Source organism: Stigmatopora nigra, chromosome 20, assembly GCF_051989575.1.
Source record: "Stigmatopora nigra isolate UIUO_SnigA chromosome 20, RoL_Snig_1.1, whole genome shotgun sequence".
Taxonomy (NCBI): domain Eukaryota; kingdom Metazoa; phylum Chordata; class Actinopteri; order Syngnathiformes; family Syngnathidae; genus Stigmatopora; species Stigmatopora nigra.
The window spans coordinates 9,773,299-9,795,927 of NC_135527.1; the positions used below are offsets into that span (position 1 = coordinate 9,773,299).

At 53.0% G+C, this 22,629-nt stretch overlaps 5 protein-coding genes and 1 long non-coding RNA gene across 11 annotated transcripts; 4 read left to right on the top strand and 2 right to left on the bottom strand.

Moving 5' to 3' along the window:
- Positions 1-280: 280 nt before the first annotated feature.
- Positions 281-1,718, top strand: LOC144213262 (transmembrane protein 272). 3 transcript variants are annotated; one of them, XM_077741616.1, is made up of 5 exons: positions 281-419; positions 785-899; positions 977-1,027; positions 1,095-1,301; positions 1,380-1,718. In XM_077741616.1, the coding sequence occupies exons 2-5, from the start codon at positions 836-838 to the stop codon at positions 1,586-1,588; spliced, it is 531 nt and encodes a 176-aa protein (XP_077597742.1). In that variant the 5' UTR covers positions 281-419; positions 785-835; the 3' UTR covers positions 1,589-1,718. The 3 variants fall into 3 exon arrangements, with proteins under 3 accessions (XP_077597742.1, XP_077597744.1, XP_077597743.1); XM_077741618.1 differs by having other exon boundaries at positions 367-419; positions 789-899; XM_077741617.1 differs by having other exon boundaries at positions 377-419; positions 710-899.
- Positions 1,719-1,795: 77 nt separating this feature from the next.
- Positions 1,796-4,741, bottom strand: pcolceb (procollagen C-endopeptidase enhancer b). Its single transcript, XM_077741614.1, has 9 exons — positions 4,500-4,741; positions 4,055-4,163; positions 3,713-3,971; positions 3,517-3,641; positions 3,168-3,304; positions 2,511-3,106; positions 2,353-2,433; positions 2,119-2,289; positions 1,796-2,044 (listed from the first exon to the last, which is right to left on the bottom strand). The coding sequence occupies exons 1-9, from the start codon at positions 4,583-4,585 to the stop codon at positions 1,914-1,916; spliced, it is 1,695 nt and encodes a 564-aa protein (XP_077597740.1). The 5' UTR covers positions 4,586-4,741; the 3' UTR covers positions 1,796-1,913.
- Positions 4,356-8,931, top strand: LOC144213263 (uncharacterized). Its single transcript, XR_013329929.1, has 6 exons — positions 4,356-4,764; positions 5,117-5,217; positions 5,344-6,060; positions 6,161-6,335; positions 6,419-6,615; positions 8,785-8,931. It is a non-coding gene; the product is annotated as an uncharacterized LOC144213263 (long non-coding RNA).
- Positions 5,077-13,056, bottom strand: per1b (period circadian clock 1b). 4 transcript variants are annotated; one of them, XM_077741613.1, is made up of 19 exons: positions 12,919-13,056; positions 10,549-11,398; positions 10,348-10,469; positions 10,059-10,260; positions 9,792-9,986; positions 9,631-9,709; positions 9,433-9,539; positions 9,206-9,359; positions 8,864-9,140; positions 8,693-8,801; positions 8,458-8,620; positions 8,273-8,382; positions 8,063-8,209; positions 7,614-7,982; positions 6,675-7,543; positions 6,398-6,590; positions 6,108-6,315; positions 5,870-6,020; positions 5,077-5,781 (listed from the first exon to the last, which is right to left on the bottom strand). In XM_077741613.1, the coding sequence occupies exons 2-19, from the start codon at positions 11,153-11,155 to the stop codon at positions 5,554-5,556; spliced, it is 4,290 nt and encodes a 1,429-aa protein (XP_077597739.1). In that variant the 5' UTR covers positions 11,156-11,398; positions 12,919-13,056; the 3' UTR covers positions 5,077-5,553. The 4 variants fall into 4 exon arrangements, with proteins under 4 accessions (XP_077597739.1, XP_077597738.1, XP_077597736.1 ...); XM_077741612.1 differs by having other exon boundaries at positions 8,063-8,382; XM_077741610.1 differs by having other exon boundaries at positions 9,792-10,260.
- An 866-nt stretch (positions 13,057-13,922) lies between these two features.
- LOC144213261 (RELT-like protein 1) lies at positions 13,923-17,147 on the top strand. The gene is made up of 8 exons (XM_077741615.1): positions 13,923-14,073; positions 14,730-14,948; positions 15,453-15,524; positions 15,838-15,892; positions 15,952-16,149; positions 16,226-16,352; positions 16,419-16,447; positions 16,528-17,147. Exons 1-7 carry the CDS (start codon positions 14,049-14,051, stop codon positions 16,434-16,436), a joined length of 714 nt encoding a protein of 237 aa, XP_077597741.1. The 5' UTR covers positions 13,923-14,048; the 3' UTR covers positions 16,437-16,447; positions 16,528-17,147.
- A 593-nt stretch (positions 17,148-17,740) lies between these two features.
- On the top strand, positions 17,741-22,445 carry LOC144213272 (protein phosphatase 1 regulatory subunit 14B-like). Its single transcript, XM_077741644.1, has 5 exons — positions 17,741-17,946; positions 18,089-18,353; positions 20,829-20,912; positions 20,978-21,010; positions 21,086-22,445. The coding sequence occupies exons 2-5, from the start codon at positions 18,150-18,152 to the stop codon at positions 21,152-21,154; spliced, it is 390 nt and encodes a 129-aa protein (XP_077597770.1). The 5' UTR covers positions 17,741-17,946; positions 18,089-18,149; the 3' UTR covers positions 21,155-22,445.
- The last annotated feature ends 184 nt before the right edge of the window (positions 22,446-22,629 follow it).

A 22,629-nucleotide genomic window follows, 5' to 3' on the forward strand; every position in this document is an offset into this window, starting at 1 on the left:
TAATATAGGTTAAAGGTAAAAAATACATAATATATCAAGGTGAATCAAGCCATGTTGGGACTGAATTGGGAGTCAATTTGTGCACTTTAACATTTAGAAAAATCAAGTGAGAATACATTGGAGTCTATTCGTTTACTTTAGACGCCCTCCGGTGGCAGACTAGAGTATTGCACGTCTCTTTTGTCAGCCGTCAAGATTCATTTAAAAGCTTGTATTTTCGATATAAACTGTATAAAAGTTGAATTGAAGAGTTTTTTGGTACACACTTTGAGACATTTTACAAGAGTGAAGGCCGATGCTTTCCAAGGAACTCTGATCACGTGACCGAGATAAACCGTCTCCTCTCGCTGACGTCATCACTCGCTCCAACCTTGTCACCTGGGGAAGTTGTAGTCAGAAGGTCGTCGTTGCCAGCTAAGGTAAGATGAATTTCATTTATTATACATACTTTAAAGTTATCCAAATCCAATGTCTCGCCATACAAGGGACCAAGAAAGACCCCAGGGTGTGGATGTGGGTGTGGGTGGGTGGGTGTGGGTGAGGTTCCAAACGTTTTTCTGTGGAAAGGCGAGGCAGTCTCCTCTTTTTTTATGTGTTCAGACGCACCTTAGGTGTTAATATTTATGCCTTGTTACTTTCCTCACCTGAGGTTTTTGGGCTTTATTTATATAGATATATATATATTTTTTTAATCAAGCTTGTTCGCCAGGAATGCGGTCCAACCACTCCCACGCTAGTATGGCGACTATCTAGCCGGCTTTTGATTGTGATTTGCCATTGGCAGCTAGCTTTGGATCCCCCGCACGCACGCACGCACGCACTTCGGCACGGCGCCATGGCCAACCGTGCCCTGTTGCATCTCATTAAAAAATTCCCTCAACCGCCAACGCCCGTCCTAAGTGAGAGTCTGCCGTCCTCAAGTGCTTCTCCACCTGCATCTTTCTCGTCCTAAAACTCCTCCCCTTTCCCTCTGCAGTCGCGGCCAAGGTGCTCTTGTGCATCGTCCCCATCGCCCATATCGTCGTGGGTAAGTGTGACGGAGCTTTTGAAGCCCGGGAACTCCCGTTGTAAGCCCTTGTGGCGTGTGACGTCAGGTGCGGTGCACCTGAGCGACTGCCCCCGCCAGAGCTACATCCCTATTTACCTGGTGGTGGTGGGGGTCTTCCTGGTCCTGCTGGTGCTGTCCGTCTGCCTGCCCTGCGCCAAACGGGCCAAAGAGGGGCCTCCGAACCCCACGTGCCATTACTGCTTAGGCTGGAACTCCCTGCTGTCCCTGATACTCCTCTGCTGGTTCGTGGCCGGTAAGCGAGTCCTTTTTCATTGGACCGGGAAACCCTATCCGGAGGTTTGATTTCTTAATTCCGTTCCAATCTCCGCAGGGAACATCTGGATCTACTCCATTTACAAGCCCAACTACTGGAAAAACGCCAGCGACGTGGGCTCGTACTGCCACAAGGAAGTCTACCTGTTTGCCTTCTGGACCACCACGCTGGTCTACATCCTGATGGCACTCTTTGTGGGCCTCATCTTCCTGGGGCTCTTGGGCGTCTTCATGTGCAGCCAGCCGGACCTCGACGACTACATCTAGAAAGCCGTGGACGGGCGGCTAGGTTCTTCTTCAAAGCCTTTCCGAATGGACTCCTTTACCGCGGCTGACTGAAGAATGGACCATGTCCAGGGGGCTTTCCACCGTGTCGAATAAAAACAAATGAAAAACAGCCATCCGTATTCTTGACTTGGACTGGTGGAAGTGGATTCCCGGATGGACAGAAGACAGACCAGAGCAGATTAAAAATAGACGGGGACGTATGTTTTATTCAAATGTTTAGCAACGACAGTCTCCCAACCAATACCTTTGGTACCCAGCAGTGGTCTGATATGCTAATAGTGTATGGTTCCCACCCCGGCCGTCGTCAGCACCCTTTGGCCGACAGGGCGGCGAGGGCTTTGGCGTGGACCGCCTTGTACAGGAGGGCGAAACTGGACGGGCTCAGGAGACCTTTTCCCTGGCCGTCCACTTTGCCCATCAGCACGTAGTTTTGGCCTGCGGGGAAGCAAACGCCAAAGTGTTGGGCGTACAAAAGTACCAGTGGGAAAAATGTGAGGGGTGTGTCCTACCTTTGGTCAACCCGGGGCACCTCTTACAGGTGGAGGTCAGTTTGACGGTGGTGCTCGGTCCCGTTCTGGCCACGTTCAGTTTTCCCGCCTTGTAAGTCGTGATGACGGACACTTCCACCGTGGCCGAACCTCTCGGGCCCGGGGTGACCTCTGTGACCTTCCCCGTTAACACTGGGTTGAACGGGGGGTGGTTAGCGGATAGCGGTTAGCGGACAGAGTCGTATCGGAGCTCACCAAAGTCACTGGGGCAGAAGCTGGAGACCAGAGTCCCCGTCCTCTTGCAGGCTTGAGTGCACAATGGGTTGAGAGGCAAAGCTGCAGGAAGAAAGACACAGAAACAGGTCACCCAGTCGTCAACAAAGGTAGGAGACCGCTCGCCCGGCCGGCCTCACGTTTCTTGTTCACTGCCGGTTTCTTGCTGGCTCCGGGTTTGGCCGTGGCTTTAGGTTTGGGTGTGGCTTTGGCCTTTACTGGCGTTTTGGGGGTGGCTTTGGCCGCTTTGGAGCCGGGTTTGGTCTTGACTACGGGCTTACGCGTGGGTTTGGCCACTTTGATGACTTTGGGTTTGGCGGAAGCTTTGATTCTGGGTTTGGGCGTGGCTTTCTTCACCGGGGCTCTGCGGGTGGGTTTCGCCGTTTTGGGCTTGACGGTAGGTTTGCGCGCCGGCACAGGGATCTTGGCCACTGGTTTTCTGGCCGGTTTGGGAGTGGCTTTGGCCTTGACCACAAGCTTGGGTCTGGGGGTGCTCTTGGCTTTGTTGGGCTTCACTGTGGGCTTCGTCGTGGGTTTCGTCGTGGGCTTCGCCGTGGGCTTCGCCGTGGGTTTGGTGGTGGCGGGCGTCCCGGATCGATGGATGAAGTCCCCACCGGCGGTGGGAGTCCGGGAGCCGCGGGGAATGCTGTTGTAGTAGGCCATGAAGCCGTCCGAGGTCACGCTGAGGTCGGAGACAAACTGGACCAGGAGCTGATGGCCGTTGGTCACGACGCTCCTACGGAAAGAAAGCTCTGCGGTCAGCTTGGACCGCTTTTAGGAGTCTGAGAGCGTCTCACCCGGGCACCCTGTCGCCGCAGAACTTGGCGATCCTCCTGGAGTCGTCTCTCTCTCCGCCGTTGAACAGAGCCACGTAATCGTAGCGACAGTAGGTGTCGGCTTCCAGGTCCAGCTTCTCGAACTTGACCTCGATCACCTGGCCAAGAAGCGGCGGGACGCCAAGGCAAACTTCAAACTATTTCCTGAATCCCCCCGCCCCAGCGCAATACAGAGACTGCTTATTGAGCCGTCCCCATTCTTCAATCTGGCTCTCCACTCATAAGGAACTCATTCATTGGCGCCTCAACCTTACCTTGCCAAGGCGCCCCCTCTCGGTGGGTTCGTTAACTAGCATTAACTAGCACTCACGTTGCCCGGCTCCACCGAGATGAACCAGGAGCAGCTGATCCCCGCCGGGTAGTTGGAGTTGGGCCAATTGGGGGTCTGAACGGACCCTTGAGATTTGGTCAGGCGCCCGCCGCAGAACTGGTTCTCTATGGGAGGAAATGGGAAGGCGGGGTATAGAGTACAGTAGAGTAGTAGCACAAAAAAAAGGCCAGCGCACCTTCCACGTGTGGCTTCCCCGCCCGAAAGTAAGCCAGGAAGCCCCTCCCGCCGGTGGCGTCGTCCGAAACCATGTCCATCATCATGGTGTTGGAGGTGGAGATGAGCGCTCCGGGTCGGAAGGTCCCGCAGAAGCGCCCCAGCTTCTGAACCAGGCGCGTGTGGCCGTTGTAGACGTCCAAGTAGTCGTAGCGACAGGTGGGCTCGGCCTCCATGTCGAAGAGGCGGAAGGACAGCATGACCACGTGACCTTCCGGCACCTGGGAAAGAAGGATGGGAGGAAGGAAGAGGGCGTGGCTTTCCTCGGGGCCTCCACGGCAAATTCTTTGGACTTTGGACTGACCGTGATGTACCAGGTGCATTTACTGTTGGCTTTGTAAGGACTGGGGAAGCCCTCGCTGGCCACCATGCCCGAATCCACCGCCAGATGCCCCCCGCATTTGAAGACGGGCCTGAAGGAGAGTAGGGAGAGTAGCCTGAGGCATGGCGCACACCACAACGCAGCGCCTGCAAACGTTTACCCCCACGCTGCAAACCACAGCGACACACTACGCCTGTTTCCTGTGCGACGACGTCTTTTCTTAGCCGGGGAGCCACCACCAAAAAGAAGGACTTGATTTTTAACACGTGAAAAGAATCTTTTTTTTGAGCGTAAACGACAGGCGTTTAGCCACGGGAGCATCACACGTCGACAAAGTCTGTCACAAAGCCTTCAATTTTCTCGCCGCTTGCCACATAAATGTCTCCTTTTGTCTCCGGCAGGTCCGGACCGAGTGGAGGACGCTCACCTGGTGTAGTTGTCCTGACCCTGAGCCGCCGTCCATCCCAGCGTCCAAGCCAAAATCGCGCAGACGCTCCACACCCTGACCTCCATGGCGCTGCCCTCTGAGATTTGGAAAGGCGACGACCAGCGCAGGAAGGAGGGACCGGAGGGACCGGAGGGCCGGAGGGTGGAGAGCAAAAGAGGACGGCACGTCTTGCCAGCTTTCCCAGACACGCTACGTGTTTTTTCTTCAGGCGCACTGGCGGACAGAGTGCCTCTGTTGGACGCAGGTTTGCAAAAGCCGCCGCCGCCATAAGTGCTACAGTCGCGTCTTTCATTTGGTGACGTGAATTGACCAGGGCGCCCCCCCCCCCTTCTTTGCTGACGTTGACTTGGACTGATCGGATGCCCACAGACCCTAAAGACATCCATATAGTCCCTCCTTTTGGAGGACAAAGTCATAAAATTGTACTTTTCTTGGTAGTCTACAGTGGATCCAAACAAGGGCATTCCTTTTGTCTTTTTTAGGCTGTGGCCAGGAACCACAGACCAAAAAGTAGTAAAATAGTTACTTCCAAAAATGGGACGATTGACACAAAGTCATCTTTCAAGTCATTTTTATTGTCTGTTTTTTGTACAAAGGATTTGAGAAAAATCTTCCGCCACAAAAGCCACGAAAGCCACAAATTGAGGATGACGTGAGCACCACGACGCAATGACAGAGAAGGACGAGCATAAAGAAGGTGAGTGAGTCATTTTCTTTGAAACAAGCTCCGCTCTCCGTGCACATAGAAAAATATACACTTTTTTACAAAATGGCCTCCTCTTTGGCCACACTGTACATTTAACCTTTCTTTTATTTACACTAGCCGACCGACGTGGTCAGCCGACATTCAAAGCCTTTTTAGCCCCACCGTCGGTGGACCTCTCTGGCCGTGGTTGACCTTCCGCAGCTAGCGGGCGGCGTCCCGAATACGCCGGGGAACGACTTACGACCACTGGGAGGCGCTCCAACCCGACGAGCGTGTGACGCGGAGCACTTGGCAACGTTAGGAGTTTTCCCTCTGCGACCCGGTGACTCATGTCGGCCGAGCGCCGTCCTCGGCCGCCGCTTGGGTTTTTTCTTGGTCCCGTGGCCCCTCGTCATCGTCCTCCTCCTCCTCCTGGAGATGTCCGTTGGTGGTCGTGGTTTGGGCGTTTGTCGCCTCTTGCATCTTCAGGACGGGGCAAAGTTCCATTTCGTGGAGCTCCACGTCAAAGGGGGCGCCCGTGGGCAGCAAACTGGGTGACTTGCATCCCGCGCAGCCCTGAGAAGACAAAAAAAGCGCCGGTTGGACTCTGCGCATTTGGCCACCCGAGGCTTCCGAGGAATCCCGACAGAGTCGAAGGACTTACGGAGACGTTGACGGCTCTGGGCAGACGTCCGGTGCGCACCCAGGGGTGCACCTGACTCAGCTCCCTCTTCTGTTCTTCGTTAAAGCGAGGCTGGTGCTTCTGCATGGCCCTGAGCGTGTCGCGGTCTTGCCGCAGCACCGTCTCCACGTCCCTGCGGAGGTGGACGGAGGACTGAGTTCTTGGACTTCTTGGTGAGTTTTGTCATTTTTTCATTTTTATTTTGCTCTGTCCGACGTACCTGATGGGAAGCTGGTAGGTCATCATGACCTTGTCGTCCGTGTTGGCCATCAGAAGCCAAATGGGATCCTGCAGGACGCACTTGATGAACTGGCCCTCGCCGCCGTCGTCGCCGCCGCCGCCGCCCGCCGTCTGCTTGCGGGCGTGTTCGTTCTCCAGCGAGTCGATGCTGCCAAAGTATTTGCTGGTGTGGCTGCCCTGGCTGCTACCTAGAGGGACACAAGTAAAGGTTGGTGACCCCGAGTCTCTGGGCTGGGAAAAGTCCCCCTTGGTAAATGAGAGTCTACTGACTTGTGCCGCTTGTCCCAGAAGAGCAGCATCCGTTGGAGCCCGAGCCCGAACCGGACCCGGAGGACCTGGTGCCCGACGAGCCCGAGCCGGAAGCGGCCGAGCCGGTTCCAGAACGCGAGTCTTCCTGTAGCAGGAGGTCCAGAATGTCGCTAGAAGTGGACATGGCGTCGTTGTTGGACTCGTTGGCTTCCCCCTGCGGACCCACCGGACCAATTAAGGTATGTTGCTTCCTTCAAAAGTAGACAATAGAGTTGTCCATCGGAGCCAAAGTACTTACGTTTTCATTGTCCTTGGCGTCGTCTGCCGAGTTCCTCTGACCGGTGGAACTCTGCACCCCGCCGTTGCCGCCCGGCGCGGGGGGCGTGGCTCGCTGTGAGCTCGCCAGCGTGCCGGCGGCGCCCTCTAAGCGACCGCTGGGTGGCTCCTCCAGCTGCAATAAGTTGAGGGGGGAGGAACACCGAGACTGGAAGAGGGGCGAGTCTGCGCCCTCGCGGTCGGGGTGGGTCTGAGTGTAGGACTGGGGGGTGCTGCTGCGGGAAGCCGCCCCCGTGCCGGGAACCGTCGGCATGTTGCAAACTGGCATGGGCACCGGCACCGGCATGTTGCAAACTGGCATGGGCACCGGCACCGGCAATGGCAACGGAACCGGCACTGGGGCCGGGACGGCGCTGGGATAGTTGAAGTTTGGCCCGAAGAACTGTAAGGGGGCGGGGGCCGGCTGAGGTACGGGCGCCCCCATTGGTGGGAACATGTAGTTGGGGAGGACCAAGGCCATCATAGGGGGGACCATTTGACCGGCCGCAAAACGCGACGGATCCTGGACCGCTAATGGCTGACTGAGCGGCGGGTACACCGGGTACATGGGAAGCATGCCCGGCGCGAACGGCGCCGAGGGAATGCTGGGCTGGGAGCACACCGACGGCCAAGAGGAGGAGTTTGTGGAGGCTCCCGGCACCGCCGCCGCCGCCGCCGCCGCCACCACCATGGGGGGCGCGGCGCTCGATCGGCTCTCGGGGTCTCGGGGCATCCCGGCGAGCCCGAAAGTGGCGTGATGATCCGCCGGCTCCTGGTGCCTTAGCCGCTTCCCGCCGCGTCTGTGACCCGAGCCGCCCCCTGCGGACGGGTAGTCGCCAGAACAACGCACCCCTGAAAGACACGCCACGCCAGAAGATTTAACTTTTGCTTCCAAACGGACGAATCCGGCGAGCTGACGCACCTCTTTGATTGGCGGTGGGCGTGTGGCAGCGCACGGTGGAAGACGCCGTCTGGTCGAAGACCCGCAATTTGCTGAGGTCCTTGAAGCGGTCCAGGAAGGCTTGCTCCTCCTGCTGCGTGTGCGCCGACAGAACCTCTTTGGTAAGGCCCAACCGGCCGGCGCCGCCCACGCCGCCCACGCCACCCACGCCGCGCCGACCGTCTCTCTCCGGCGCCGTCGGCTGCGGGGTTTGAGACGCTTGAGGTGGCGGTGGAGGGGGAGGAGCGAGAGGGAGGGCGGAGTTGGCCGCTGGGCCACTGCAGGACGCCAATGGCATCGAGTTTGGGGGAGATAGTGTTGGAGTGGGTGGGGCCTCCTCCATCACGATATCTGTCAGTAGGCAGAAAGGCCTGTTAGCGATGCAATTTGAGCGTCAACCTTTCCCAAACATCACACAGACGGAATCCAACCTGATTCCGGGGGTTTCTTGTCTCCCACGTGTACGATGGTGCTACTGAAGCTACACTGCGACGTGACGGACGCCACGCTTTCTGCCTTGGCGGCCAACGTCAGTGGGGGTAGAGGATGGGCTTCGCCTACCAGGGTGACCGCCGCACCTGTGAGAGCAAGCGTGAGAGCCCGGCCAAAGCGCCGTCCACGTGCGTCCAATGCTAACTCACGTTTAGCGTTTCTGCTCCCCTGCAGTTTGTCTTCTTCAGAAGCCGACGTGCCGGAGGAGGAGCCGCACTTCCGTTTGATGGTGTTGGGAACGTTGCAGCTCTCCAGGTATCTGCGGCCAAGGGGGTCAACGGCGGTCACTAAATGCCGGACAACCAGTCAAGCTGCTTGGATTGGGGACCGGTACCTGATGATGCTGTCTAGACAGTTGATCTGCTGGTAGGAATATCCCAGCGGGGCCTCTTTTGGCACCAGCGGCGTGGGCAGCAGATCCTTCGGGGCTTTCCTGGCGTCGCAGACCAGGCCCCTGGCGGGGTCTTGGTTGACGGCTCTGGGCCCCTTTGCGACCACTGTCATCGAGACACCAGACGTTATAGGCTTCTATGGGCTCCGGATGACTCGTGTCTTTTCGGAAACATTACCCGTGCCGGCGTTCTTTCTGAGCGGCGGCCTGTTCCGAGACTCGATGAAAACCTGTTGCCCGTTGGTCTTGACCATGTGAACGTCTTTGCAGATCTGCTGGAAGGTCATCTGAAAGAGAAGGCCCGGGTCAAGTTTCCAGATCGAGTCGCCGCCGTCGATGGGCCACTCACGGGCTTGTGCATCGCCACCGCCACCACGACTTCCTCCGCGGCCGGTCCGTTGCTCTCGCTGGAGGAGGTGGCCGAGGCGCTGGGACGCTGCGGGTGCGAGCGGTGCGAACCCCGCGACCCGCTGGAACCCAGGGAGCTGTAGCCTTGAGAGCCGCCGCCTCCGTGCACCGGCTGGCCCAGAAGTCGGTGGATCTGCTCGCTGAGCTGCACCACGTCGGGCGTGGTGGCGAGACCTTCGCCGCTACGGGCCGTGAACACGTCCTCGTTCAACGGGCTCCTGGAGAGCGGGTCGGTAAAGAGAGTCGGCTTCGGCCTCCCACGTCGCCACGGGTGCTCACTTACGTTCTGACTTTGTGGCGTCCCACCACAAAGGCCACCTTGCGACTCCAAGGGTTGACGAAAGAAGACCAGCTGGTGTCGATGGTCAGGTACTCCCCGCTGCGGGCGCACATCCTCAGCGGCGCGTACTCGAAGGGCTGGCCGGCAAATTGAAAGACTGCGGGGAGAGAAGACAATCAGAGAAGAGCCGACCGGATGGCTTCCATCGCCCGAGTCGGCCGTCCGCTCACTCTTCTCGTGGATGGCCACCAGCGTCGGTCTGTCTTCGGGGTGGATGTACAGCAGAATGGGGGTCCCCACCAAGTCCTGCGGCAGATACCCCAACAGAGGTACGGCCCTGGGCAGCCAGGAGACGTGGCGTCACACCGACAATCCGGTCCGGTAGGGTGCAGAAATGCCAAGAAGGCCAAGAAGCTGGACCAACTCACCTCTCGTCCACTTCTTGGAAGAGGCAGCTGGGAGTGTGACTGGTGGTGAAGATCCTCTTGTCTGGAGGGATACGAGGTGCTGATGGGAAAAGAGGCCACGCAAGGTTGGGGAGGCTCGCCCACGGACAGACAGACATAAGTGCTCACGAGGTAAACAGTACCTTCGTATCCAGAGTGGACCCTCTCGGCGATGAGCAGGCAACAGGGCTGCGGCTCGGCCGTGTCCGAATCTCGGACGGTGAGCTGGTACGGCGTCAGGCGGAAAGGATAATAACGCGGTTCGCCGCCCTGCGTCCGCTTGCCGCTGATTCTGCAGAACATGGACTTCTCCTGAGTGCAGTCCAGCGCGGGTGAGGCTGCGGAAAGAAGACGGTCCGTGGTGAGTCCTCGGTCCCACCCAGGGAGAGGTCGCCGGGGCCAGGACTCACCTGATCCGATGCAGGAGGCCCACAGAGGCAGTCGGCACGGCGCCGTGCCGCCGTAGAAGGTGCTGACGTCTTGCGGGGCCAAAAGTTCGGAGAACATGGTACCCTGGAGGCACTCCGGCTTGCAGCGCAACACCGACGAGCCCTGGGGCGACACGTACACCACCTTCCCAGATAGGAAGGACACCGCCATCGAGAAGGTGTCCTGCAAAAGGAGAGACGCGGCGTGTGAGACGTTTCGTTCCGGATGGTGAGTTCCTCCTGACTAATGCCTTTGCCTTCCTTCTCTTACCGTGTTTTTTAGGGTGTATTCGGAAGTGATGTTGTCCAGCTCCTCGATGGTGAAGGCGGACAAATCCAGGCTGCAACCGTGGCACTCTTCCACGCTCCACTGGTGATAGTACTCCTTGTTAGCTGGAGCCATTAAAGAAAAACAAACAAACAAACATCAGCCCAATGTTTTTTTGTGGCCGCGGACGAGCCGGGATCTCACCTCGGACTTGTCTGACGCACTGCAAGGCGTACTTGAGCGCGCTGAGGGTGCCGGAGTGGCCCTTGGACTTGCGCTCGGACGGCAAACGGAACTTCAGCTCCTTGATGGCCTTCATCAACTCCTTCTGAGTCTGCACCCTGGCCGCCGACTGGTTGCTGCTACAGCCGGAGGTGGAGGGCGGGTCGTGTTCCGAGCTGGTGGACAGCAGGCTGTAGGCCAGCGAGCCGCTGGGCGGCGACAGGCTCTGCGAGTTGGTGCTCTTCTGACTGGCCGTGCTTTCCAGCATCATCCCCGAGTCCTTCCCGTTGGACCATCCGTGCGAGCTGCGCGTGGACTGCCGGCCGTGGGAGGAGCTGGTCTCCCTCTCCGTGCCGCCCTCGCTCTCCCTCTCGCTGGAGAGTCCGTCCGTGTCGTCGGAGTTGGGAGCCCTCCGACGGCCGCCTCCGGAATCTCCACTGGGGGAGGAGCCCCTGCCGGCATCTTCGGAAACGGATTCGGTGGCCGACTTCATCGGCCCCTTGGAGTCTGATTCCTGGTCGTCGTCTTCGCCGCCGCCACCGCCGCCATTGTCGCCCCTGGCCGCCGCTTGAGAGATGTCATAGCTCATACTATGTGAGTGGGATGAGGCGTGTGCCGAGGTACCGATTGGACGCAGCTTGTGCTTAAGTGGGACTGCTACGTGCAGACATGGAAATGGTAATTGACGTTTGATGCATGGTGTTAGCCACTAAGTGGAGAAAGTTCGAGAAAGTGACCAAAGTTGAGCTCAATTTAGCTTCCCGGCGGATGCCGACGCTACTTTTGTCTGCTGTCCTCCTTTGGATGTGCTGGCCTGCGATGGGAAGAGCACCTAAAACGGGAGAAACACAACGAGAGTGAGGACCTGGCTTCTTGAGAAGATGCCTATACTTGTGTATCTCATTATAGAACACGTGGACTTGCATTACTGTCCAAATGAAAGAGAAGATTCCAACGTCATCCGTGGCTTAGTCCCCTTTGGTCCACAGGATAATCAATATGGGATTGTGCCCCTAATAGTTGATGTGGCCCGATAAACAGAGGTGTGCATCCCAAGGTATAAATGTGGACAGGACCTACGCAAGTTAAAATCTCTTGCTATTTATTCTTCCAGTACGGGAGACGCCCCGTAATCCCCTTCAATCCTACAGACGCAACTAAACGAGGACAAAGACAAACTTGACGTCACCACTTGCAACTTTGCTTTTATTTTGGGTGGCCAACCAAAGTCGTAAAGGGTGCTGGAGCATCAAGAGTAGACTATTTAAGACTAGCACATGTGACCTGTCCATGAAGATGGAAAATCATATGTATACCAAGACTTTGTTGAAATCTAGGCCATAAGCCGGTGCCATTTTTTTCCAGGTCATATTTTCTCTAATTCTATACCGGCCTGATATACGTATGTGCGTGTCAAAAATAACTCGACCTCCCCTTAGTTTGGAACACACATCCGTGTGATAAGAATGTCCCGTCACTGCCGCCACACGGGGCTTGCGACCGACACAGCGTGTCGCATGACTTGTGACATATTTCACTGACTCCTTCCTTGGCGCTCAGAGATGTCCAATGGGCTGTCTTTTCATTGGCAATGAAAGAGTTAAGAAGCTTGTTTTCACTGTTCACAGCCCAGTGGGCGGAACCACAGATGCGAGGCGACCACAAAGGCACGTGTAGGCGGCCGTGTTTTCCAAAGTGGGCCAGCATTGGCTGGCTTTCTGGGCCAATGGGAAGCTGTGTCAAGCTACTGCTCTCAGCTCCGCCCCCACACCATGCGCACCCATGTGCAGCTTGTCCTATACCGCTGCAGATCCCAGATCAGCGCAACACGCCTGCGTAAAAATCTGCCTATTGTTGTGAAATTGAATCTCCAATTAGTCAACATTCAGTCAAGCATCCACACACAAAAGAAAACAATGAAACCGGGGTTGATGACACACTTGTGGAGGAAAAATAGTGCAAGAATGAAAAGTTTTTTCATGGCAAGAAATGTGCCGGAGTGCAAAACCCAAGTCCCCCCTAGATTGTCTTCAATTCCTGGCAAGCGTCATGAAGAAAAAGTCAATGATGTTTAAAGAACGGCATTGTGTATTAGTGTATTATCAATCGGTTATTATTACACTCACGCACGTTCCGTTTTCCGATCTGGAGTCCCGACCCCCTTCCAAGCAATCACCCCGACACAATTTAGTTCATAAAGCAGCATTGATGACTGAAAATATGTCCATTTGACATCAAATCAAGCCTACGTTCCAGACGTAAATCAGTTATTACCCGATCGTTACTCTACTTAGGCGTTAGCGTTCTAAAGGAAGGCAAAAAGTGCCGACCAAATGTAAAGCCACAACGTACCTTTTTCGAAGCTTGCACAAAGATGAAGAAAGCTTATAAAGGTCGAAAAAGGCCAACGTGGATGAAAGATTGACGGAGCCTTGTTGGATTCGTCTTCTCACTTGACATATTTCGCCTGCTGTCATCCATCCCAACCCCCTCACACAGGAGTGGACGCGCAGGGGCACACGTGAGGGGGCGTGGGTGAGCGAGAAAGCCAGCGCTACGATTGGAGGAGGCCAGAGCCCGAGTCACGCCTACCGTGGAGTCCATCCGTCTTCCATTGGACGAGAGGGGCGCGCTCTTCCGCACGCGGCTCTCTAGTCACGTTGCGATGTGAGTGCTCCGGAGTTCGTTTTCCCAACCGCGCGTTAACGTGACAAGGCGGGGTCGTACTTCAACCTTTACCGTAATGTCCCAAATGAACAGGCCTAGCCAATATATAAAACTCCTTTTCTTTCATTCCCGGACCTTTTCTCTTGATAAATTGGATTTCAAACCTAGGTTTTCTTGTCCTGCACGACTTCAAGTGATGAAAAGCGATGTTTTAATGGCATGTTATTGCCCTGTGCTTATTTTAAGCTGCGCATTAAGTAGCGTTTTACGTTATTTCAAGGTGCTGGGCCACAGCTGACGTCATTAGCCCTTCCCTGTTGTTCACAATCACGTGGATGACGGTGTGGTGCCCCCTTGACTGTAAACACATTAAATGTAGGGCGTTTCTAACCAACGGTACCCCGCTACATCCCCCAAATCAGTTGTTTATTGACACAAAAGCCCCTAATTGGAATTCTATCGCCGTCAATGGCAGCCAACGAGTCGGTAGCAATATGAGATGTTAAAAACAAAGCAAGTGATGTTAAAAACAAAAACAAATCCAATATGTTTACAACGTTGCATTGCCCCACGTCAGATGACTGTAGCCGGGTGTCTAGCTCCACCTGATGGTTGCCCCATCCATGTGCGACATAAACATGCCTGTCCCTTTAAGAACAGGGCGTATTCGATGCGCTGGAATAAGGAAGTATACGTTGACGTTGTGCTACCAAAAAAAAAAAAGTGTCTGTGAGTGCGTGCGTGCGTGCGTGCGTATGATCTGAAGGTTGCCCCAAACATCACAGGCAGGCATCCCGGCCAGCTGCCGCCCTTCCATGGATGACCAAGTGGTCATCACGAGTAAGTATCCGATGATTTGTACGTCTTTCTTCGCATGCCCTCCGAGCTTTTTGCTCTCGGCACGTCCAGATGTGTTTGTCCAACTTCCAACGTAGAACTAGAGCGCGGGGCTACCCACTAAAAGGGTTTTTTTTTTCCCATTCGGACGTCATGTCCTGAAAATGTCCTCGAGCTTTCTTTTCTGTCAGATCAACGCGATCTTTGAACGAAGCCCAAAGAGTGGATCAAAGTGCCTGTAGTCGTTTTGTTTGTTTAGGAATATGATCATTTCTTGGCAGTACATTGGCCTTTTGAAATTTGCAACCATGGTCGGACTGGTTACGCCGCACACCGTCATCACGTACGACGCAGAAAGAGAGAGTGAGATTGTCCCTAAAACTAATATTCTGAGTAAAGTTCAATGGGAGTGCGCACAAGGGCGGCCAATCATTCAGTCCGCAATCGGTCAGTCAATGGTTAATGTTTTCTAGTGGTTCATGCTTAGGAATAAACCCTCACCTCTGAAACTTTCACTGCCAATTGGAAGTCTGGACATCTAAAAAAAAATGTGTACCTCTGGCTCGACGTGGTTTGTGATCCAGTTTGAGCCCCAAAGCCGTGATGCTGACCCGTACTAGCGCCCCCGTCCCACGCCGTTTTTCCCCTCCGTCCTCTAGCGAGTCAGACAACTCTAAGCGGGAAGGATGACGGCGCCGAGGTGGAGAGCAACCCGGAGTACATGGCCTTTGTGCTGGTGCCCGTCTTCTTCCTCCTGGGGCTGCTGGGGGTGGTCATCTGCCACGTGCTCAAGCGCAAGGGCTACCGCTGCACCACCGCCGAAGACGACCCGACGCCCGAGGCCCAAGAGGAAGGCAAGGATCTGGAAATGGGCGCAGGTGAGTCTCCAAAGTCTTATTGACGTGGTTTTGATAGGAAAAAAACAAAATTTTTCAAATGTACTATTAACGGATGCACTTTTTTATATGTATCCTATCTTCAAAATGTTAAAGTCAATGTGGCTATAGTTAATAGCGTATTGTCGGCGCCTCCTACGCGCCGCGTAGATTCCTTCGACTTCCCAGGGCTGTCAAAGTGACAGCTGCAGCCCGTCGTGTACTGCCGTCGCCACGGCGACCAGGTCAAGAGGTCCCCTCCCGATTTCAAAGCCAGCTCGTCGACCGCCATCGACGGGCTTGGCGCCAAAGTGGTGTCCGACGACCGGCCTGGCGCTTGGCGAGTCGGCGTGAGGCACCGGACCCTACATTCCTTGTGGAGGCGCACAAGAGCGCCTGTGTTAGCTTTCCAAAATGTCCTCCATGTCAACTGTGTCCAAAAATGAGCTCCTATAATTGAATGGTGTTGACACACTGTTGTTTTTTTCTTCTTCTTCTCTGTGGCAGACTTAAACGACACTGTGAGCGACAACAATGACACCGTGGGTCAGATTGTCCATTACATCATGAAAAATGAAGGTCAGCAAACACACATACACACACTGGTGGGGCTGGATAGCCAGCGCTCCAAAGACGCTAGCTAGCTAGCTAGCTAGCGAGCATGCCGTGCTGCTGTGGCGTGCCTTGATAAGAGCATGTGGGGGGCCGATAAGCACCGAGTTGGGCGAGTCAGACGTCCCAGGGTTGGGGATGATGACTTCCATTAAATAAGTAGCAAACATAACATTGCACACTGTCATCCAAATGGCTATTATTCTTTACATTGCCCAAAAAGGGGCCTCATTTCTGTAATTTGGTGATGTGTCTCTCTCTTTTCCATTTTATTTTGTAGCCAACTCCGATGCCCTAAAAGCCATGGTCCATGATAACAGCATCGATTCCGATGGGTAAGTCTCATTTAGCTACGAGTGATTGTGTTTTTGAACGATAACCGTCTCTCGCGCAGAGCGCCCTCCCCACCGCTCACGCCCACGTCCCCGGGGGCTCCGCCCACGGCCCCCAAGCACACCTGCAACCACCTGCACACCATCGGCGGGGCGGCCGGCCACAAAAACATGTGCACGCGCTGCAACCAGAAGAAGTGGCCCCTGATGAGCAAGCCGGCGCCTCGCAGGGCGGAGGTCACCGTCCTGTCCGTGGGCAGGTGGGCGCCCGCCATATTCCGATCTTCCGTGGTCGTCATTTGGCGTGGATATTAAAATGAGCGCTGACTTTTTCAGGTTCCGAGTGACCAAATGTGACAAACCCACCAAAGAAAGACGGACCCTTCTGTCAGGGGATCCTAATCGGAACGTCGCATCCGAGGACGCCGTGTCCAATTCCCGGACGATATCCGAGTCCCAGGAGGTGAGTTTGGCTTGACTTGAATTGACTTGCAATACATATCTTTTATTTGTTTATGTTTTTATCCAGGAGGACAAAGACAACTGAAAGAAACAGAGGTGAGTAACTTAACGTATGGCATCTTCTCCATTTTCCTTCGACTGACCTTTTATCCTCCTCCTCCTCCTCCTCTCGGCAGCTATTCCAAAGACATTTTTAAGCCTCCCGACAAAATGGCGGACGCCTACGAGCGATTCCGTGAGAGGTGGGACCAGCGACGCAAGCGTTTCTTTCTCCTAGCTATCATTTGGTTTGCGAGAAGCGCCCACAAGTCACTAAGCGCCACCACGTCAGCACCCGCATTTCCCTTTCACTCACTTGTGTATTAGTCTTGCACCCCCCGGTGGTATGTATACAAAAGACGCACGGACGACTCTCCGATACTGTCATTTTCGGACCCTATCGGATTTAAAAAAAAAGGACATTTGTTTCTTTAAATGACATGTCACAGTATGCCGCACATGCCTTTTATTTGAAGTGTTACATTAGGTCAAGTTTATTCAACGGATAGCATTTCATTGGTGTTTTTTTTCACGGTCTACGGGTTGCTGGTCCATTTGGTCTTTTTTATGTTGGTTTTGCTTTCATATTCCATTGAGTGAGAGTGCCTTGACATCCATCATCTCTCCTTTTTATGGGGGTTGCTCTCCATTTTTTTTAGATTTGTTTATCACCTCGCTATTTGGATGTTTTGTTATGCATTTGTGCTGTGTTTTTTAATTATTTAAAGACAGAGAATAAAGAGGTATGTATACTACATATATTTAGTTGCAGCTCTTTCATTGAAACGCTCCTCGGTTGTTGCAATACCAAAAGTGTCCACAAGACGGCGGTTTCCCCATGCAAATGCCATTAGGGAGACTGCCCCGTGGCGGACAACATTGGTAATGGAAAAACCTTTTCTCTTAAAGACATAGAAACATTTCAAAGAAATTGGTACAAATGAGTCCTTTATGTTTGGGATGTTTGTGTATCTAATTCAAACAAAGTAAAAAGACGCTATTCAGTTGTGGCAATACCAAGCAAATCCGATAGATGGCAGTCTCTCTATGGAAATGTGATTTTGGTCTCTTAAGGGCGCTTGACAAATCATTTTTTCATAGTTTCCAATCAATATCCATCCATTCTAGCAGTACACCTTCCCATGATATATCACAGTTGAACTGTTTTTTAACAGAAAGTCTTGTTTTGTTCTCTCCAAATGAAGAGCGGCTGCCATTGACGAGCTTAGACGTGCAACCCAGAGTGGTGGCTCCTAAAGTGCCTTCCTTCTTCTTTCCGGGGAGGAGACCAAAAGTCCACATCGTAGTCTTGCCTCTTTCTTCTTTTTGTCTCTGTAGCTCGAGAAGGAAAAGACACACGCGCACGCGCGACTCACTGGGGACGCGTGGAAGGAAAAGAGAGAGAGAGAGCGAGAGAGCGAGAGAGAGAGGGACAGACAGGGGGAGAGAAAAAAAACGGCTAGAGGGACGTGCTTTCTCTTTGTACTGGATAAAGAGGACTGAGTGAGTGAGTGGTCTGCCTGCCTGCCCGTCTTCTTGCCAGCCTTCCTTTTTATGTAAGTATCTTTTGCATGTTGTAAATAGGCCAACAAGCCGGTGACTTAAAGCTACTCCTTTTATTTCGACGACTTTGATCTGAAGGCGTATAATCGAGAGCGTCGATCTCACACGCACACCCTCCCTCCCCCTTTTTTTTAGCACCTCCGGCCCACTGGGGAGGGGGTGACTAGGATTGGATCGGATCTCGAACCCAGCGAGAATGGCGGCTGTGACCAGCCCGGAGACCAGCCCTCAAGGCCGGGTGTATTTCCAGACGCCGGCCGGCACGGCCACGGAGGAGCCCGAGACTCCGGTTCGGAAACAGGGACGCGTCACCGTCAAATACGACCGCAAGGAACTGAGGAAAAGACTCAATTTGGAGGAATGGATCATCGAGCAGCTAACGGACCTCTACGACTGCGAGGTACACGCTCTTGTCTAGTCATTTTTGGGGAGGGGGCCACTCTCCATAGCCAGACGGACGGCATTGTCGGAGAATGAATGAATGGCAATTGCGCGTGCCAGCTCAGGTCGGCTATTCGTAGCCGGCCGACGTCGCCTTTATGGGCCTGCCTGCCACCCGTCTCATTGGTCCAAAGCTCTTTTGTGCACGCACACCTGTGTCCTATTCCACCCTCCCCGTCGGGGCACTTGGCCGCCATCCCATATGTCCGTGGGGCTCCGTCCACGGAGGCCATCCTCGCTAAACGCCGGGCGCCCGGTAAGCTCGGAGGCTCACGTCAACTCTCCTGAGCCGCCCGTGACCCACATGCTATTCCGGGCGCGGGGGCGACGTCGACTTAGCGGGTCGGCGGGACGCGCTCCCGCGACCCCCACGCCCGCCCGCCCGCCGACGGAGAAACACTTAAACGGCCGCGAAGTGCTCCTCGGGGGATTTCCGATCGATGGCCTTTGACTTTCTGCCAAAAAAAGTGATTCAGACCCGTGAATAAGAGATACGTGAGCGTACCTAGACCCGCAGACCTTGGCCCGTTGAGGCCTGATTGGACAGAATGGAAGCAGAGAGGAAAGTGTCTTCCCGTCCTTTTGTTAGCCACGTGCGTTAGCCAGAATATAACACCCTGGCTGTAATGTGGCTAAAATTGCGTTATGGTAACAATAGGCAAAAATGGAGAACATTAGATTTGTGGAGAAGAAAGTGAAAGACATGCTTGGACATCCAAGGCCTAAAAAAACGAGCTAGCAAACAGCAAACGTCTGATTGAGCCAAAAGAAGGCCGCCACAAAAAGTGCTTGTTGCGCTTTAGGAAGTGAAAGACCCCAGTGTGTTTCCGCTAGCAACCCCCGCCCAACATACACACACACACGTTTGTGTTAATAGTTCACACGTGGCTGTGGACGCCATCTTCCGCTTGAGTGTTGTGCTCGTTGATTGCCGATCAAAAAGAGTCAGTGGAGGTGACTCACACGGCCCAAGCGACCGGCTCGTGAGCCGTTGGCACATCCCAATGATGTTGAGAAAGCCGTGTGAGTCAGTCCTTGGAATGTTTGGTCACGGGAAGTCCATTTTTTTCTGGGGGCGGGGGGGGGGGGGGGCGATGTGTGCTTTCCCAAGGACGACGACGACGACGTTTGAACTGCCGACGTTGACTCTGGATTAACTCTTGTTTGTGTGCATTTCTATTTTAATCTGCTCTTAATCTCTGCCTCACTTGTAGTGAGAATGTGTGCATGGATTATGTCAATTTATAATCTTGGCAGCTAAATAGCCTTCCCCCCATCTGAAATACTGCCGAAAAACGGACTTGTTTCAATTCCCAGTGAAAGTTTCTGAGGTGAGCGTCACGTAAAAAGTAGACAATGAGTTTAGCACCGCCCCCTTCCGGCCTGTCCTCAAGCGCCCCCCCCCCCATCCCATTTCCATCTGGGCCAACCAAAACATTGCAGGCCGGCCTCCCCGGCTCTATTTTTACTCCCCCGGTCAATGAAAAGTACATACACGTCACCCCCCTGGAGCGGGGGAGCGGGACATTTGTCCTTGATGGCCAACCCTCGTCACTCACGCACAGTAACACTGGAGGAGCTAAAGTCACACGGGTGATCTGGATTTTCCAGTGAAACCTAAGTGTCGCCCCGCTACGTCACCCTTGGACCCGTTTAGCGCGCTAACGTCGTACGTGAGCGGTCCCCGCGCTAATGTATGGTTAGCGGCCAGCTCCATTTTTAGAGAGTTTAAATGCGGGAGCGTACTATTTTTCATGTCATTTTTGGCAGACATAAGATGGTATTATTTGGACTAAGCTGCCAGACGTGTTTGGCACATTTTGCAAAAAGTTGTCAAACGGGATAGGAGCTCATCTCCGTGACGGCGTTCTCGCTTGTCATGACTTTAATCAAGATTATGCTCTTATCACTTTGGGGGCAAAGTCTACGGTGGCTTTGTTTTGATGTCAAATGTCTTTCCAACATGGGAAATAGTGCGCCTAGTCATCCACATGTTGATACCAGGGGGGGTAGGACAAAGCACGGTGGTGTTGCTTGATGCGTCGCGGGCAGGTGCAGACGACAGCTGCTGTGGCCAAGGAGGCGGGGTGGCCCAAAGACATTCCTGGAGAAGCACGTCCATTTACTATAGGAGTCTGTGTGAATGTTAGTTACTGTTTAAGAAGAAAAAAAACTCCTTTGTTTTGGCATCTTTGCTGCACATGGGTGAATTTCGCCGTCTGGTGGTCTTTTTTGGTACTACAACTGCTAGAGTTAGGCCAAAACAAACAAAGACAGCCGCCACCTGTAGTAGTCAGGTGAAATAGTTCTATTTGTACTTGTATTACAAGTATACAATGTGTACTTTTGTTTGTGTATGTGTTCTTGTAATACCTACACTTGTTTGTACTAGTTAGTACAAAGCTCCCATTCAACATTTTATTTTGCTTTTCAGGAGGAAGCCATCCCAGAGCTGGAGATAGACGTGGACGAACTGCTGGACATGCCTAGCGACGTGGAGCGGGGTGCTAGAGTTAAGGTAGGAGAGCTTTGGAGTCTTTAAAAAAAAACGCTCTGGATATTAAACGTAATGTCGTCCTGCAGGACCTGTTGGTGGACTGCTTCAAACCCACCGAGGTAAGAAGACGACTAAACGCCGTATTTTCAGACCTTTATTTTGAAGGCTCAAACATGTCCTCTTTGGTGTCGTAGGACTTTGTCTCGGAGCTCCTGGACAAGATTCGGGGGATGCAGAAGCTGTCCACACCTCAGAAGAAATGATGAGTGGAATTGGGGGGGGGGGGGGGGGGTGCTAGAACCTCAAGCTCACCGTACACCACCAATGCCTCCTTTTTAGCGCCCCGAGATGCGTTTAAGGACTGCGGCCAAATGCGCGCTCCGAACATCGAACATAGCGCAAAGATAACGAATACTCGCGTACGCTAGTTTTTTTGCTGAATTCCCTCCGGTTGCTAAAGGCTACCGTGCTTTTGTTTGTCCTAACATTTTATTTTGGTAAAGGACTGGTTCCTGTTTTAGCGGATTTCTTTTCCCGTCCCTCAACTGAGCTGCCTTGTTGTTGTTGTTTTTTATTATAATTATTATACTTCTTTTTCTTGCTGCTGCTCTTTCTACTTTTTGGGGCGTTTGGAGGGTGGTCAATCCAGATTTTGGGGACTTTTTTGGGTGCTGGAAGGGTCTAGAAAAATTGTGATGACTAATGACAAATAGGGAATGGAATTTTGATCTTGATTTGAAGGGATACGCCACTCATTTGGTATTTTAAAGAATATTTTCAGGCTTATTTTAGGGCGATTGTATTGATGACTGAAAATTTCATGCAGTCTCAATTTCTGGAATGACCAGAATTGTTTTTTTAAGCGGGGGCAAAGGTCCCAGTCTCTATTAACTACCCATTTTGAGCCAATGGGTTGGGCCAATCAGAGGTCACAATCCACGTCCCGTCCTGTCCCGTCTTTTGCTTCTTTTCTTTTAAGAAACAGATGTTGCCTTAGGTATTATTTATGTTACGCAAACCAAATAAATGGAAGTCTTTTTTTTTGTTTTTTAAGTGGAAACTGATTTTTGAAGCAGTGTTTAGCTTCTCTTTTTTTAGATTGTGTTGATTTTTTTTTTAGAAGTGAGTGTTTGATACTTAGGCCTCCATGCGGTGATCCCGTTTTAGAAGACGTTTATGGATATTTACTTCGCTGTGTTTTTTAATACGATCTTGACAGAGCTTGGATTCACGCCAGCAAAAATCCAGTTCAATCACAGTGGAGAACGTTGGACTGGTTTCTTCTTCCATAATCCAGGTTTTGGGTGAGAAATTTTAGAATTTTGGAGATGTTTTTTTAAACTGTTGGGAAAAATTGCCACCACCACCACCACCACGCAAAAATCCATTTGGTGAATATTGTGGAAATAGGAAAAGAGCTAAAGAGTACTGGTAGCTTTAGGGACAATTCAATCAATCCGACCAACTAATGTAGCAATATCAACAACAGGTTTTGTTTTTTTTGTCCAGTTTTGTTACACTTTTATGCAACTTTAATAAAAATGTCCAATTTTACATTGGCCTTTTGTGTGTCATTACTATTTTGTGCATTGTTTTGAAAATGAGTTAACATGTAGTAGTACATTACTAGCAGTGTGCTGCTCTCCCTAGTGGTAAGTGAAGGTAATGTTCAAACTTGTTTTTGTTGCTCAAAAGTCATTTCTAAATGTGTTTGTTTTAGTCAATAACAACTTTTTAT

Excerpts from the sequence above, each read along its gene's own strand:
- LOC144213262 (XM_077741616.1), top strand. The coding sequence starts at position 836 with ATGGCCAACCGTGCCCTGTTGCATCTCATTAAAAAATTCCCTCAACCG. Across the intron at positions 900-976 it reads ACCGCCAACGCCCGTCCTAA|TCGCGGCCAAGGTGCTCTTG; the intron begins GTGAGAGTCTGC and ends TTCCCTCTGCAG. Across the intron at positions 1,302-1,379 it reads CCTCTGCTGGTTCGTGGCCG|GGAACATCTGGATCTACTCC; the intron begins GTAAGCGAGTCC and ends CAATCTCCGCAG.
- pcolceb (XM_077741614.1), bottom strand. The coding sequence starts at position 4,585 with ATGGAGGTCAGGGTGTGGAGCGTCTGCGCGATTTTGGCTTGGACGCTG. Across the intron at positions 3,107-3,167 it reads TGCGGCGACAGGGTGCCCGG|GAGCGTCGTGACCAACGGCC; the intron begins GTGAGACGCTCT and ends TTCTTTCCGTAG. Across the intron at positions 2,434-2,510 it reads ACCGGCAGTGAACAAGAAAC|CTTTGCCTCTCAACCCATTG; the intron begins GTGAGGCCGGCC and ends TTCTTCCTGCAG.
- per1b (XM_077741609.1), bottom strand. The coding sequence starts at position 11,155 with ATGAGCTATGACATCTCTCAAGCGGCGGCCAGGGGCGACAATGGCGGC. Across the intron at positions 7,544-7,613 it reads GCCCACCGCCAATCAAAGAG|GGGTGCGTTGTTCTGGCGAC; the intron begins GTGCGTCAGCTC and ends CGTGTCTTTCAG. Across the intron at positions 5,782-5,869 it reads CCAGAGCCGTCAACGTCTCC|GGCTGCGCGGGATGCAAGTC; the intron begins GTAAGTCCTTCG and ends TTGTCTTCTCAG.
- LOC144213261 (XM_077741615.1), top strand. The coding sequence starts at position 14,049 with ATGGATGACCAAGTGGTCATCACGA. Across the intron at positions 15,525-15,837 it reads TTACATCATGAAAAATGAAG|CCAACTCCGATGCCCTAAAA; the intron begins GTCAGCAAACAC and ends TTTATTTTGTAG. Across the intron at positions 16,150-16,225 it reads ACCGTCCTGTCCGTGGGCAG|GTTCCGAGTGACCAAATGTG; the intron begins GTGGGCGCCCGC and ends TGACTTTTTCAG.
- LOC144213272 (XM_077741644.1), top strand. The coding sequence starts at position 18,150 with ATGGCGGCTGTGACCAGCCCGGAGACCAGCCCTCAAGGCCGGGTGTAT. Across the intron at positions 20,913-20,977 it reads AGCGGGGTGCTAGAGTTAAG|GACCTGTTGGTGGACTGCTT; the intron begins GTAGGAGAGCTT and ends GTCGTCCTGCAG. Across the intron at positions 21,011-21,085 it reads ACTGCTTCAAACCCACCGAG|GACTTTGTCTCGGAGCTCCT; the intron begins GTAAGAAGACGA and ends TTGGTGTCGTAG.